We start from the raw sequence: 16,892 nt of genomic DNA on the forward strand, positions 1-16,892 counted from the left end.
TTAGGTCTAAGCTGGTTATAGTCTTTTATTGATCTTGCACATTGTGAGCTGTTCTGTGCCTTTTGTTGTCCTCCAAATGTATTGGTCAACTTCCAGTCTGGATCAGAAAACAAAACTTATTTCTATTATTGGATTTCTTTGGAGCAATCCCTACTCCAGTTTTGCTAAAACTAATCACTGAATTCAAGGAGGAGTTTTGGAGTGATGGAGTGTAGTGGTATACTTTGTTAATTGTGATTTGTTTCTGATTTGACATTGCAGATGGTAATTTTTAGAAAAATAATTTTCAGAATAAAGTTTTGTTGTTGTTAATAACAATGAACAGACCCTTATTAAGGAGAATGAAAAGACTGCAATCTTGGCTGTGTCCTACTGGATCCGGTGCCCATGGCTGCCCAGCAGCATCAGCACAGCGAGAAAGCTTCTCTTCAGTGCTGTACTCCGCTCTTTGTGTTTCAGGCGGAGGAAAAGGCAGATGCTCTGAATAAAGAACTGCTAATGACCAAACAGAAGTTGATTGATGCAGAAGAAGAAAAGAGGCGCCTCGAAGAAGAATCAGCTCAGGTTAGGGACATTTCTGTCACTTTCAAATTTCTATGCAGTACAGAAATTGAAAAAAAAAAAAAAAAAGAAAAAAAAAAAGTGACAAGTGTGGGAAGGGCTTAATGTCCTAAGTAATGTTTGTCCTTCTTCTGTAGTGTAAAGGACGTCAGCAAAGCAGAATTCTTTGCTTTCCTGCCAGGTGCTTCACAGGGTAGTGAATTTTTAAGTTGAAGTCACGAAGGCACAGACTGTGCCAGAGATTGCTGCACAGAGAGGCAGTATAGGACTTCAGCTGTCAGCGTGTTTCTTAAATACTTTCTTCTTCTCTTAGCTAGTCAATTTTTCTAACAATGATGGCCACCAAAGTCCGGCTTTTCCTTGTCTGCATGGAGCTGAGCTAGACCATTGTTCCCTGGTGTAGACTATAATGGTGAGGTTAAGGAGAAGGAGGAAATACCGCCTGGTTATTTTTCAGACTGTACAAATATATAAACCCTTTACTTTCTTTTTTCTGCAGCTGAAGGAAATGTGTCGTAGGGAACTAGATAAGGCAGAGTCAGAGATCAAAAAGAACAGCTCTATTATTGGTGACTACAAACAGGTAAGTACAACTTAATGATGATGTGGTTTGCTATCAAATTGCAAGACTTTCTCAGGTATTTTAGGAGATTATTAGAAATAAGTGTAATCTGTGTCATGCATTTGAGGAGACATTTTAGCTGTTTTAAATGGGAAACTTGTGATTGGTTTTGCATTTTCTTTTGCTGAGATCCTGATGCTTGGTGGTCAGTTCTGTTTGCCCCTGATGTAGGTATTTGTAGGTCATCAGTCACCACAGCCACAGTTACAGCCTAACGTTGTTCAGGTGGGCTCCTGTATATCAAAGATTCACCTCATTCCCAAAAAAACATTCTCTCCCAGCTTCCCTTCTTCAATCGAATGGTAACTGCAGTTCAGAAATAAATAAGATGCCTTCTTCCTTTCAAAGATTTTGCTTTGGAATTCAAGCTCCTGATCATAAGATATCAAGGGAGCAAATTCATGTATCTTTTTAGTGGGCCCATAACCTTCAAAACATTCTTAAGTCTGCATCATGCAACAAAAAGAGCCATGCAATTCCTAACCTTTTCTGGCTCCTTAGCAAGGCCAAACTGCTAATTACTTATATTGAAACTGCACCTTTTCCTGTGGGCATAGAATAATCTGTAGAGAATGAGAATATGTACAGTGAGACAACTTAATGCAGCATCCCAATTTTCCTGGCTTTCTAAGAGCCCTCAGACTATCCTTGTTAATATTCCTGTAGCGTTTATTTGTGCTTTAGCATTCATTTGGGAGGAAATTTACATTTATAAATGGTCTGGTAACATAATTTTGCTTGTCAGATTTGTTCCCAGCTGAGTGAGCGACTGGAAAAGCAACAAACAGCAAATAAAGCTGAAATTGAGAAAATACGGGTAAGAGACCAGATAGATCCACAGTTTACGTTTAAATCTCTTAGCAAAATCATAACAGAAAGCACATACTTATTTCATTACTAAAATGGTGGCTGAAAGAGAGTTCCTTAGTGACCTACAGTTTTGGAAAGAAGATTTTAAGAGGGAGAGCTTGGAGAAGAGAAGAGTAACTGTCAGCTCTCTCCCATGCTATATTGGTTACATACTAATGTTGATGCTGGGCAATGATAACTGTTAATTTTGTTGAGGGGTCTTTTTTTTTTTTTCTGGAGGAGATTTCTCTGACTGTCTCTTACCATAAAGTAACATGCAGGCAGTACAGAGCCCGTTATTGTAGCAATACACTGTTACCAAAAATACAGCAGCATTTCCAAAGCCCATAAATCTGGGGGTGGCAGGAGTTCCTGCTTGGCTGTGCTTCCCCAAAAGTTCCTGAGTTTGCAAGTCATTAGTGGTCCCTCTCATGTTGTGCTGCTCTTCCAGAGCAGAGGCAGGAAAAGGCTTTGATCATATCACCAGCACTTCAATGCAAGCATTCACAATCAGGTGTTTACTTTAGCAAAAAGTGGATGACTGTGAGCATTGCCGGGAGTTCTTCAATAAAGAAGGCCGTGTGAAGGTTGCTAGTTCTGCCAAGGACGGTTCAGATGAGGACACAGATGAGGAGAAGGAAACGCTGAAAAACCAGCTGAGGGAAATGGAGCTTGAGCTGGCCCAGACCAAGTTGCAGCTTGTGGAGGCAGAATGTAAAATACAGGTAATGCTTTGGAGGTTCATTTTGTAGTCTCTATGGTATGTCTGCATTCCTAGAAAAGTGTGTTGTAGAGGGATTGAAACAGATCCTGTTGGTTGAAACTGTAACCTGCTATTTCCTGCATGGGTTATTTAACCAAACATTGGGTCTGAAAAATTAGTGTATGCAGACAAAATAATTGGAATTGCATGAACTGTATTTACCAGCTACTACAACTTCCAGACAGCTGCCTGGCTGCAGTGCAGTACTTACTGACTGATCTTCTGCAACTTCTTGGAAGAAATCCAAGCTCTGACAAAGAACTGAATCATGCATTTCTTTATCTCACAATCAATGTTAAATGAAGAAGTAACATGTGACAAATGTTAGACATGTTTCTGAAAACATGATTGGAAAGCACTCCAGGTATTTGAGGTATTTGTGTAAAATGTGACAACATTGTTCTTTTAGCCTGAAACTGGTATGTCAGTGCTTCTTGTTCACAGAAAGCTAAAAATTAGTTAGTAGAAAGTCTGCTTTCTGTGGGAATAGCTCCTTCTCAGATAGGAAAGAATTAAAGGGTTTGGATGTACTCAAGAAAGCTGAATGTTTCACTGGGGGCAATGACACAAGTCTTGTTTTGCTTTTCAAAGCTTTTTTTTTTTCCTTCATCAGCTTGTTGTGCTACATTTAATTTATGTAAGACTTGTTTAACTTCTAAAGTGGCCAAGAGATTATAGATGTCCCAGAGGCTTCTAAGTTTAACTCATATAACCTTGTACTGCGAATACATAACAAGTTAATGAAATTACTCTTCTGTTTGCAGGATTTGGAGCACCATTTGGGTCTGGCATTGAACGAAGTACAAGCTGCAAAGAAAACATGGTTCAACAGAACAATAAGCTCTATAAAAACAGTGACTGGAGTCCAAGGAAAAGAGACTTGTTGAAAAGCAGTTCTGTCAAACACACCTTCTTAACACAACACCTTTTGTTGCCTTCCTTGGCCAGATGTTTAATTCTGTGACATGAGAGGACCAGAGTGTAAATAAAATAGAAACACAGCATGTCAGGATTTCAATAGGTCAGTGATAAAGAGGATGGAAACACAAGAAAGGTTTTATTGCTAGACATGGGAACTTCATACTACTGATATTTAACAGGTGATGTAGCTAGATTGAAGCTCTTCAGAGAAACACTCCATTCTGCGGTCTGGCTGGAGGCTTTTCACAGACTAGGTACGAGAACTTACCAAACCCTAACTGTTAAGTTTACATATAATAGGTTTTTTTACAGTTATAACCTTTTTTAATATTTTATTTGAAACGAAAAGTGTCACTAACAAAGTAAAAATAAAAAATAAAAAAAAAAAAAGGAAAAAACAAACAACAAAAAAAGACAACTTTAGCAAGAACTACATCAGTGCCAGAAAGCAGTCCCCAGAGGTAGGATATGGAGAGTAGGAGGTGACATGTTTTGCTTTATGAATGGGGATGATTTCAGCATTCCTGTCGAGCAACCCCACTTTGTTTTAGTAAACGCAGCATCCATCTCTCTGTGTTTGGCATTTCTTTCTGTTACTAATCAATTCTATGCAACTCTGGGCTTTTTTGGCATGGGCTGCCAAACAAATTCACAACCTGAGGCTGGGAGACTTGTCTAAGTGCTAGACAAGAATAATCAGAATTCTTGGCAAATTTCCGTTTCATTTCTGTGTCATATTGTTTGATCCACATATCAACAGCGTTAAAATCCCCAACACCAGGACTGCTAATAAGTACCAAGTATGTGGATAGTCTGACATTTAATTGAGTCTTTTTGTTTGTTTTTTTTGTCAGTTTTTTTTGTTTTGTTTTTGTTTGTTTGTTTTTACCCGGCTGTAGCAGGCCTTCTGTGAAGCTCTGAGAAAGCTTCCAGGATTTAGTTTTGCACATGGGTATGAATGGGACAAAGAAACAATAAACTGAGATATATATGAGGCAAAAATCACTGCGTGAGTGTTGCTGCAAGCATCTTATAGCTATCCAACTCGCTTCCCTGGTAACATGTTCAGAGGTTGTGTAGGTCATTTTTCATGCTCGATGCAGTTGCACTAATAGGTGCTAAACGTGCTTGGATTTCTTATTCATTGGATTGTCTTGAGTTCTCACCAGAAAGCTGTAGAATGGAGTTTTGCACCTTGTAATTTTTTTAATTTATAATGGTTTGTGTTATGCTGAAGTATCTATTGCATCAGTGGATAAATTTTGTGTGCAGTGTGAGTATAAGCTGGTAACAATAAGAGGCACTGGTTTGTATATAAAGATATTTGGTTTATTTTGTATTTCTACCTTTTTCTTGTTTACTGTACTAATGCTAGCTAATGTACTCTGTAACTACGGAATAGAACATGCTATGTCCAAGCTTTTTTCCTTAACTGCATACATTATCTCTATTGTTTAATACCAAAAAAAAAACCCAACCTGTAACTCCATCAATATTAGATGCGTGGACATTGTGGTAGCATAGTTGCAGTGTGTATACTTTATGAATTGAAATATAAACTAGTAAAATTGTATAACTATTTTGTTGTTTCATTTCATTTTAACAGGAAATTAATTAAATATTTTGCAATATAAAACTAATTCTCTTCTTAAAGTAGAAGCAGTAGCATCTGCAAGGTTCTCTAAGACTGAAACTATAGTCATGCTTCAAAGGGCTTTGCTAAAAAAGACTGCATATTCTAAGTGTTGCCAACATGGCTTTATATAATAAAATCTAGGGTTTGCTTTGAAAAAAAGAAACTGCAAAAGTGACCTTGTGCAGCTTGAAGCTGGGGACTCAGTATCTCTCAAACATCTCCAATTTATGACATTTTTTTTCCATGGCCCTCCAAATTCTGCTTGGATCTGCAAAATAAATGTAGGCTAGCTCTGCTTATCATCATCAGTAACAAATTCTGTGGGGTCAAGTGCCGTTCACGTCATCTTCACTAGGATTTTCTTGCCATAGCTGAATGTAGGGTTTAGCTGTGCGACTGGATGACTGCACTAATTGGGTCACAGTGCAGCGCAGGCTCCCCTAGCTGTGTGTGTTCTGCAGAGATAACAAGGAGTAAAAATGTATTTTTGTCACCAAAATGACTAAAGGTGACTCCGAAAGCAGCCCTGCTCTAGGAGGCTGTTATCACACTGTCACTTTTATAACCATACTTCTGCTTTAAGAGATGGCACTATAAGGTTGTGTGTATTCTTTGTTGCTTTGTCTTTCACAGAGGTGCATCCCTTGGTAACTTCAGCTCTGCCATTTCTCAGTAATTACAACTTTTGGAGAAAGTTTGAATGTAAATAGGGGAGAGGAAGAAACAACCCAAGTCCAAAGCACTTCATCCACTTGTCTTCCCCAAAGGGACTGGGCAATAGTGTAATAGTGTACTTTCCCCTTTCTTCCAAAAATGAGGTCCTTGAAGGCAGGGGAAAAGTTGCTTTATTTTTCAGATCTCTTCCATTCTCTAAGTAAACATTACCCTAACATTGCATGCAGCATATACTCCCCATTTTAGTGTGGACATGGAACATACATAATGAGAAACGAATTGCTTTACAGCATTTTATACGAAACATTTTTATAGCCAATTTCCAGTCATTATGGATTATTTTAGGTATCTACCTGAAGAATTTTGATGCTCAAAAATAAGTATTTCCAATGTATTTCACATCTGACTCCATCTAAAATATCCACAGCTAATTGAGAAAAATGGATCCTGTGCTGAGACACACATCTTTTGAAGTGCAATTACATGTGAAACACAAGGAAGCAGGTCATTTTTAAGATGAGGAAGATGAAATTGCAGATGCTCAAGGCTATGAAAAAGCAAGGTAAAAATAAAAAAACCAAACAAAAAAAACCCTGAGTCAGAGCTGCTATAAGCACAAGTATTTTACAGACCTATAAGCAAAAAAAAATGAGTGTATTTGGTAGCATTTTTTGGGCATTTATAAGATGGTTAGTTATTTGCTGTTAGTCAATCACCTTTCTGTTCACATATGCCTCTCAGCTGGTTTTGTGCACTGAACTCAAGGTAAGTGCCACTCTGCTGATGCTGGGTTTTAAGTCTCTTGTGCTCCAGGCTCCAACTTCCTAATGCTTTGCATGTTTCTGCTGCATCATTAAGTTCCTATGGTCTTGTACTGTGGTAGCTCTAGTGTTACGATCTCATTTTTGTTGCAGAACTTCTTGGTTGCTCAGGGTCTGCAGCTGGAAGTGGATATTCAACTTCTGTGAGAAAGTTTTACCTTTAAGCATTGCTGGTAAGCCTTCTTGAAATTTATATAACTACATCCCTGACTTTTTTTAGCTGCCCTTCTTATCCATGGCAGTGATATAAAGTTCCTGTTATCAAGAGGAGGATTTCACTCCATCTGTTCCAACAGCTTGGCTTGTGTTCATCCAGCCTAACTTTAGACACTTCACAGAGGTGCCTAATATAAGAGTTTAATCCGGCGAGGTTTTTCAGCCCTCGGTGGGAGAGGGGATGGTGCTGTGGGGCAAGCAGCTTACCCCAGCCACGTGCCTGGTGCCCTGATTGAGCAAGGAAGCTCATGAAAGCCAGCTAACGAAACTGAAAGTACTTCTGAAATAAAAATAAATAAATAAAATAAAAACCAAACCAAAACTGTGGCATCTGTGTGCACAGTGAGGATTGCTTTCTATTTTAGATTTTCCTCTCCCCGCCCCCCCCCCCCTTTTTTTTTTTGTGCAGTGTTAGTCTTTCTGTATTACCAAAGGCAATCAAGGACGCTGCATACAAAAAACCTTCAGAATTTTGCTAGAATTTACTGCTGCACGTCCATAATGACTTTGAGGAATGAGGATTTGATTTTGCTGCATTTTCTGCATGCTAATGAAATAGGACAAAGTGTAATCCTGTACTGAAGGTTTTTCTTTGGATAATCTGGCCACACAGCTGCAGTCCAGTTAAAGGAATGGTCCAAAAGCAAGGACTGTGAGAATAGCATGATTGTCCCTGTTAAGAAACCATATTTGTTGCCTGACGTGGGTGGAACATTGAGAGTCAAGTGTTTTCTCACACAAGATGAGTGGAACTGAGCTGACTTTGAAGTTTAACATGCAGATGATTGCCCGAGATAGATTTAGTTGTGGAGGGGCAGTGCGGAGCACCCTGAATTCTTCAGGCTTCTCCTTGTATGGCTGCAAAGAGGAAAACCCCGCCGGCTGCACCTCCCTGTCCCAGGGAAGCCATACCATGGCGGCCGCTGCCTCAGCGGTGCTCATGGCTCCCTCCTCTGTCCTGAGGAGCGGGGGCAGTGCCCGCGGGTCCCAGGGTGGCCTCTGATAGGCTGGCACGCTGATTGGCAGCAGGAGCAGCCCTTGAGAGATGGTGGCTCCTGGGCGGGGGCATTGGATGTCTCCCATGGCGGCATCTCCATGGCGCCATTTTGTTTGCTGGAAGCTTCATGGTAGGTGAGGCACCGCGCCGAGGGAAAGGGGCCATGGAGCAGGGCGGTGGCAAGTGGAAAGGCTGGATCTGCCTGGGCAGGAGGGAGGAGCTGAGTGCGGGCACCCAAGCAGCCTGCCCAGAGCTGCCGGGCCACCCCTGATCCTGAGGTCTAGAGGGGAGCAGAGGCCTTTCAACGTGGCGGTTCCCTTATTCCCCGCATGGCACCTGTGGTGTCAGTGGGGGATTTCCTCAACAGGCTGCTCTCCTTGAGATCTGTGCTGGTGTCTGGAGAGTACTAAGGCAGGGGAAGATGGCAGAGGTTTAGAAGAAAATGTTAATTGTTGGAGATTGGCAATACTTTGGGGGAAACCTGTGCTGAACTTGGTAGCGTGTTAATAGCCTTTGTGGAGAAGATGTAAAATTTTCTCTTAATTTGCATGGGATTTAAATTGCCATGTCTTTTTTTCGTCCTTTGCAGACAGCACTATAGGCTCCTCAGGTTGAGGAAGGTGGTAAGTTCTCCTCTTGTGTAGCATCAGCACCTGCTATTCTGGGGGGGTAATTTTCATGCCAGCTTGTCACAGTCACGGACAGGTTTGTTCCTTTCTTGTGCCAACTTTACTGAGAGGTGAATTGAGGCCTCCTGAGTGGAAAGCTGTGAAATAGGATGTGAGAACTAATAAAACAGTGTGCACTTGAACTGTTTGATCTATAATGTGATGAGTGGCTGCCTTGTACTGTTCTCCCCATGGAGACCCTGCACAAGAAGCCAATCAAATCACTAACTACTGAGCAGGTTAAGGCAGTTCACAGTTTCCTCCTCCCTGTTACAGGCTCTGCTTGAATGTTGGTTGTATTCTGATGCTGGATGTACAGAAAGGTCGAATAAGAAAAAAATATTCTACTTCTGTAAATCTTAGAATCACTGAGGTAATGCTTGTAGAGATGTGTAAAAGGAAGCTATTTCTGTGTAGTAGCTAATGTGTGTAGAAAAAAATTACTATAGCTTATGCATTTACACACGTAATGCATACAAATGTATTTATATAGGGTAAAAACTATTGTAAATAGAACTTTTCTGATTTCTGTTGTTGAAGTAATGGGAGAAGGATACAATTTATCTGATCTCCCCCTGAGGACTGCAGAAGCAGTTTGCTACCCAATTTTGTGAAATATCTTGTATTTTTAATGGAGTAATTATATTACAGGGTTTAGTCCAAATTGACATAGATGAAATTGCCGCAGATGGCCCCGTTAAAGTCATGGACCCTGCAAGACTTCTAAAAGAGTAACGCTAAGTAGCAAGGTTCTTAACAGACATCATCTTTGTTGAATGATTTTTAATGTTAAATTGAATGTTCTCTATACTTTTAGGGAGCTAAAATATATTTTAATAAAATTCAGCAATTAGGTAATTCAAGCAATGAACTAATAAAGACAGAATCTGTCAGTATGCCAAATAGCATCCAGCCAGAAATGCAGATTTCAAGATAATATTTCTCTTTGTACTGTCTTATCCTTACTACATGTATTATTGAGTCTGCTTGGCATGTCATATTAATTCTACGTATGTCAGAGAAGAGGTAAAGAAAGGAAACGCAGGCGCTTTCTTGCAGGTGCATTTCTCATGCTGTACTTTTGATTTATTTGATTTTTTTGCCTTAGGACACTCAAATCTGTGCTGAGTTTCTGCTTGTCTAATGATTAACTCTACAAGACCTAAACCTTCAGTTTTGCTGAAATGCACACTCTCTGATGAGTATGTTCCATGTTACTAGGTGCAGGTTTACAGTGTGGTAGAACTGATAGAATGATCAGACTGCACTAAAAGGTCAGTCCTTCGCTCCCAACTGAACATTCCTACTGGCTTCCTGGTGACAACACTCACCCAGGCATACCAGTGCTAGCGTGAGAGGGGGCTGATCTGCAGCCAGCCTGATGGTCATTTGCTTTGGAGTCAAATCCTTAGTTTGCAAGAGTAGGGACAGAGCAGTAAAGTTTTAATGTACACTTAGGCTCTACTCAATCCAGTAGGATTAACTTGAGTATCTTAAAATGGTTTTGCAGTAAAGATAGCCTGTAGCACTGTTCTTACGACTCTTCTTTTTGCTGTAAATAACTCTGGTGTTTTAATGCTGCTTTTCACATTTTGTAGTGAAAGGTTTTTGTGATAAATGTGCCAGGAGCTTGATGTTCTGTAGGTAGATGATGTAGGAAAGATGCCAGCTGTTTTTTTGGAGATATGCTATTGCTGATTGAGCTTTTTCTAAGAGAAGGGTGTGCCATAGGTTCTGTCCTAAAAGGTCTTGTGAACTAGATATAGATGACACACGACACACTGCTCTGAACGAAATGTGTGTTCCAGATACGCTTCACAGTTTATTTTGTGTTTACAATTTTCCCTTGCTTTGGGATGAAAGAAAGAGGAGCATATTTTAGCATTCTGGATAGATGCTGTCTTCCAGATGCAGTGCTGACATCAGAGGTGTTTGCTCTTGGATGCCAGTTGCTGTGGGCTGTTAGAATAATGACTCACACCGATTTTCTGGCAGAGCAGTTGGTAGTATTTAATAATTTTCTTCTTAGAAAATGAGCAGTGGTTACTTCAGACCAGCAACAAAACTGCTTAAACTGACCCAGCTGATTTTGCCTGGTAGAGGCTGGGAGCAGTTTCATGAACTGCGCAGCTAGGAAGTCAGTGGCCATGATAGTGTCTGGGAGGATGACAGTGACAAAGCTACAAGGGACAGGGACCTATTGCTTTGGCACAGCTGGATCTGGGAGACACATTCATGAAAACTTTCTGCTTTCAGCATGCTGACCCTTGTCACTAAACTTAACAGACTGTTGCTTGTTTGAATGAATTGTTGAGAAAAGTTCAAATCACTAAGCCTGGAGTTTTCCAAGGAATCTAATTACAGTAGCTGCCCAACATTAGCAAAAATCTCTGTGTGAACCCTCATTTCCTTTTAGCAAATCCAAAATCTACAATCTGAGTGATACCTGGAGTAGTTACAAGATGAGAACATTCCATACTCTTTTACGAGTCTGTTCTGAAAGTTGTGTTATGTCCTGCTACAAAAAGGATCTGCTAGGAAGAAGTGTAGTAAGATTGAAATGTATTGGAAGTAAATCTATGGGATGTATTTCTAACACAACTTGAACTTGGCTTAGAGTACTGATTAAGTCTTTCTGTTACTTTCCTGCTTTACTAATACTGGTTGAGATACAAGGTGTAGCAAACTTTATGGCAAAAGTTTATCACATAATAGTGAAAAGTTTTTCAGAATACGTAAAACTTTATATTTACCATAATTAAAACATTAGAGCAAAAGTATTTTTTAATCAGCTTTAGTGACTTGAGTTACAGTGGGAGGTGATGTGACCTTAGATGTTCGCTTGCTATATCATGATCTCACCTTATGGACCTCTGGTGTGCGGTTTAACCCTGTACGTGACTGTCTCTGGAGGTGATAACTATTCAAAGTACAGGTTGTTTTATAGAAGTGAGCGTGCTGTTTTAGTTATGGTGTTGCAGAGGTTCACCTTAATCAACAGCTTGCATGACAAAAGTCATGCTTGTTAGGAAGCAGCACTGCAGATGGAATCACAGCCCCTCTGGACTCTCAGACTCCAGAAGGTGCAAAAGTGATGAGATTTGCAGGCTGCCAGATAGGAGCAGAAGCCCTCATCATGCTGAGTGTACAGTTAGTGTATACCATGAATACATCAAAGCTGTGTGTTTAAGCTCCCTGCTGTGAGCATCTGTTAATGCATAGAGTTGTCTGTCTGATCCAGGGTAAAGGTAGCTGTAGAGCCACATTCATAAATGAATTTTGGGAGGTGACACTAGAATGACTCCTCATGGGGTTTTCTAATCTATCTGGCCAGTTTATCACACGTATGGAAAAGAAAACTGCTATGGAGATTTCATTCCATTTCTGTGCCTGAGAAAAGGTAGTAAAGTACTTGCTGAGATGAGACTGAGTGCTGTGCCACTATCAGCTTTCATGATGTGAGCAAAGGGTTTTTATCGGTTCTTTTAATACCACCACAGAAAACCACTATGGTTTTGACACAGTTCTTGGCTGACAAGAAAGGAGGGAAGTGACTTAATGTCTTCTGTGCCGTGAAGGCTTATGCTAGTTTAAAGAAGTGGTTTTATGGTAATTTAATACTGGTGCACCAGAGTGAATGGATGGGAAAAAGGAGGAGGATGAAGGCTTGCTGCTTACAAGAGTAGTGTATATCTGAGTTTGCCATGTACCCAGGGCATGGTAGGACTGCTGCATAATCCCACTGAGAATCACTTGTGGAACAAGATCTCATCTAGCATGGAGGGGAAAGGATAGTGTTTCTATGAGATGACGACTGTGTGTGTCCCTAAGGTGTTTTTTGCATGGTACAGTCAAAAACCCACTGTGCCAGAGGGGCTATGGAAGGCTGTGCCAGACTTCTGTGAATTATGGATGAGATGTCTGCTGCTAGCACAGACATGAACAGCAAACTGTAGAGCTGCTGGGTGCCTTCAGTCTCAGCATTACAGTAATAGACTGTTTTTAGAATCCACTAGCAGCTCAACAGCCTGCTCTGATCTCTTAATGTCTTTAGAAGTTACAGGTGCTACTCATTTCCGTGGCTAGGACAGAGTGAGGAAGCCAGTAATAAGTAGTGTAACTGGGAAGCTCTAAATTTTGTCCCAAGGCTTCATTCGTTTGTTCTCAGTGAAAATAATTTAATGGACTTGAATTTAGTTTATTCATCATCTTTCAGCTGAACACTGCTGTGTGTTTCTAATCTGGCTATGTGGTTTTTCTAGTCTGGCTGTAGTGGTTTCTTTGGGTTTTTTTTTTAAATTTTGTTATTTTTGCAAGGGAGGGTGTTGTCTTTTGCTTCAGCTTTGTAATTTTTAATTCTTTCCAGTATTAAAATAAGCCAGTTAATTGTCCCAGACAACCCTGAATAGTCCACGTGCCCTTTGTACATAGCAAGCAAGGTGAGAGATTAAATAGAGTATAAAATATCTTGAGATAGCTGCTTGGACACGCAGCCCGGTCTTGGCGGACCAGTTCTGTTGGGCTTCTATCAGATGCTGTAAACAGATGCCTCCTTTAAGGAGCTCTGTGTTTTTTACCCTCAGCTATATATGCAGAACAAAATTTACAGAACAAAGGATTGGGATAATGACAAAGAATCTATGATACTGCCCTTTCTGTACAGGTCAGCCAGAGCTGTGAGGGACAGATCTGTTCTCGTAACTGTGGCATCACTGGAATGGTTTATTGATTTCTGTGCTTTCCATTTCCAAGTACAAAGCTGTTGTGGAGGAACAATCCTGCCCCTCAGCCAGGCAGGGCTCTGCCTTCACTGTTGCCAAGATGAAATGAAATTGACTGGAATGAGGTCTGCCAGTTGAGGTTGGGGCTTGCAAACTGGCTCTTGGCTTTCTCTGCAAGAGCACCTTTCTTCTCAGACTGCATAGAAATGGAGCTCTCAAAGTCAGTTTGGAGCAGTTTCTTGCAATTTGGCTTAATTTTGTGGGGATTTAAGCCTTTAATCTTAACCAGCATAAGGAAGATTTTTTTAATAACTGTATTAATAGAAGATGGAGAAAGGTCTCCTCACCCTTCCTCCAGTCTCATCTTGGTCTTTCAGGTTTGTTTATTCACAGCCTAAACTGAGGCACCCCCAGATCTCTGCAGTTTCCAAGCTGCAGACAGAAGTTTTGTGTCTTCAACATGTAAGAGCATCTTTCTCAAAACCACAGTTCATTAAAACAAGGATAACTGACCTGTGCAACTCAAATCCCTGCCCACATGCTTGCTTTGTGCTGTATGCAAAAATCCTGTTGCTACCTCAAGACCTGCAGTGTCAGTAATACAGGAGTTTGGGTGGTACTGGTTTGCAGGGCAACATAATTTGATTTACTGAGCTACAGTTTGTCATCTTGCCCTGTTTTGGCCTTCCCTCTTCTACAGGAATCAGAAGTTACCCAGACTTTAAAAAAAATCCCTTTGAATAAATCATAACTAGTAGGAAATCCCATCTTTGGTATGTGTCAGCACCTAAGCAAAGGGTAAGAGGGAAGTGTTATTTGTGCTGTATGTGACCCATTTTTGAGATCCAAAGGCCTTTATAGGTTTTTGCCCCATGTTCATGCCTGGATCAAGAAAGGGCCATTTTGTATTACTGTAGCAAGTGTACACACAGACTTTTTATAGCTTTACAAATAAATGTGGTGGAATGTATAGCCCAAAGTGAAGATGAATTCAGGGCCCTGAAAGTGTTAGCAGCTCCAGTTTCTTTCAGTTGAGTGTACCAAGGATTGGGCTCACAAAAGGGAAGGATAATTTACAGCTTAGCAAATGGGAAAGAGAAGAACTCTTTCTAGCTGACTTGCTGGAACTCAATCCTGCAGCAAACAACCAAAGTCAGCATTATGTCATGAGCAATTAAGTGAGGCGACACTTCCATTCTTGCAGAGAGAGGGGTGCTGTTCATGAAAAATTTGTGCTAGCTTAGCAGAAGGGACAGTTTTGGTGAAGAAATTACTCTTTTTATTGAAGGCTTGCCCTGTAAGGATAGGTAATGCTCAAGTAGAGTGCCAGTAGGGAGTTCTGCAGCGGAGACGGCGATTCCTTTAGCATTGGGGAGACAGGTGCTTGATGGTGGGACTGAAAGAGAGTGCAGTAGTTGTGTGGGTCTTTGGTCTGAGGATGAAATTTACACTGCTACAGCTGGCATCCAGTGGACAGTTTTGTAATCTGGCTGCTTATATGCTCTTTGTGGAACAGTAGGAATTGATCCCATGCTTAAGTCTTTGCTCTGAGTGACAACTTAACAGTTGTTGCCCAAGTTACTGGTCCTGTGGCAAGTAGGGTGTGGCTCAGACTGTCATGCACCTATGTTTTCAGAAACCTAAATGCCAAATGGTGTGCCTTCTGATTTTTTGCAAGGAAACCTGGAATCATCAATGGTCTAGCAGCCTTCTAGAAGGTGTCTGTGAGCCTGGGGAATATAGGTGTCCTTGTTTGAGATACTATTAAGTATCCTACTTTTCTTTCAAAAGTAGACCTCTACCTTCACTCTGCATTAACTGCTTTTCCTTACACTTTTGCAAGTCTCTTAAGCATCAAAGTAGACCAGCATGATGATAGTTGTTTGCTGTACACAGGCTGCAAGTGTGCTTTTGAGTAAATAGGGGCTTTTGTCAGCCCTCAGTGTCCCACATGCCTGTTCCAAAACCTTGCATTTGGGATCTGTTGTTTATTCATGAAAAAAGGGAACTGACATCCAGATAAATTAGGCTGCTGAAATTAAGAGAAAGTAGGACATGGAATTTCCATTGTTTGGTATTTATTGTAAAGTGAGGCTAGAGCTAGTTCTCTGATATTTTGGGCAGGTTTATAGATGCAGGCTTCTTTGCATGTGGAAGTGACAGCCTGGCTTGTTAGTTGCATAGACATCAGTCAATATGTAATATTTTCCTGCTTCCTCTGTAATCAGATACACTTTTTGAAGGTGATGTTGATTGCAGCAAGATAAACTGGGCGTCCTGCTTGTTAAGGAGATGGTTCCTTCTGCATGGCTCCCTTCAGTGCTGTGGCAGCAAGGGATGGGGCTAGAGCTGTCAAGCAACATTGTGGAGGGCCTGAAAATGATGAAGGAGCTTTCTGTTGCAGATTTCCATGCATGCATTCAGCTGCAGGTTGATAGTGAGACACATTGCAGTACCCTGAGAAGAACTAGACAGACTTGGGTATTGTTTGTTGGTTTGGAGGGGGTGGCAGGTAGAGGTGGTAAGAGTAATGAGTACAAGGGGCTACAACTCGCAGCTTCCCTGTTCTCCCAAGCAAGACTGTGCAACTGCCTGGGCAAGCTCAGGTTACCTACAGCACGACAGGAATAAAACTAAGTAGGAGATGTCAGACAGTTTCACACTGAAGAAAGGACACGCCAACCTCCTGTATCAATTTAGACTCAGGATTGTATTACTCCTCCCATGCACCACTCCCTTATCTACCCCTTGTTTCATGCCTGTGAGGCCACAGAATGTCAGGCAGCTCCTGGAGTGGGCCTAGCTCATTTCATTAGCTGTCACTGACCAGCAATTGCCAGGCTACTGCTGAAGAGCTGTCAGTCTTCTCAGCACCTCCAAGATGATAATCCTGAGGTAGTTTTCTGAATGACCTAGCTAACATTAAGCATGTACATAGCTATGGTATTATGCTGATACATATATAGGGTAAAACTGACCTCAGTTTCAGCCAAATGTTAATGATGTTTTCCTAACTGACTATGTTCAGTTCTTTATGGATCTTACTTGCTAAGTATTTGATGCAGCTCTGAATTTTAAGTGATGCATGGTTTAGTTGGTTTTGGTACAGTGGTCCCTCAGTAGCTCTTATATGCATAACTGACTTGTTTGCTGCACACTATTTTGTTGAGTGCAAAAGTCTCACACCAAGTCTTATTCCAGTTATCATATATGCTAAGCTGTGGGATTCCATGCCTCTCATTTTATTAAGAGCAATCTCAGCTTTAGTCAGCTCACAACAGATTTTAATCCTTCCTCAATTTTGATCTCCTCTGAATTTGATTAATGACCTCTGCACTTGGACTTGAAATGCTGATTTAAAGACCAGAAAAAACACTTCTAAGAAAAGGTAAGAGCATATGATAAAGTGACTTCTCTATCTTCCCCTCTAGAGTAAAACTGT

The 16,892-nt window shown here is 40.9% G+C and overlaps 1 protein-coding gene across 5 annotated transcripts in view; it reads left to right on the forward strand.

Annotated features, from left to right (window-relative positions):
- RABGAP1 (RAB GTPase activating protein 1) overlaps nt 1–4,113 on the forward strand; it is a 74,592-nt gene extending 70,479 nt beyond the window's left edge. For all 5 annotated transcript variants that reach the window (XM_049833167.1, XM_049833166.1, XM_049833169.1 and 2 more), the window contains 5 exons: nt 460–564; nt 1,061–1,144; nt 1,929–2,000; nt 2,560–2,757; nt 3,560–4,113. In XM_049833167.1, coding sequence (XP_049689124.1) covers nt 460–564; nt 1,061–1,144; nt 1,929–2,000; nt 2,560–2,757; nt 3,560–3,682 — 582 coding nt within the window. In that variant the 3' untranslated portion in view covers nt 3,683–4,113. The remainder of the gene's footprint in view (nt 1–459; nt 565–1,060; nt 1,145–1,928; nt 2,001–2,559; nt 2,758–3,559) is intronic.
- The last annotated feature ends 12,779 nt before the right edge of the window (nt 4,114–16,892 follow it).

The sequence above is a fragment of the Accipiter gentilis genome, chromosome 29, assembly GCF_929443795.1.
Source record: "Accipiter gentilis chromosome 29, bAccGen1.1, whole genome shotgun sequence".
NCBI lineage: Eukaryota > Metazoa > Chordata > Aves > Accipitriformes > Accipitridae > Astur > Astur gentilis.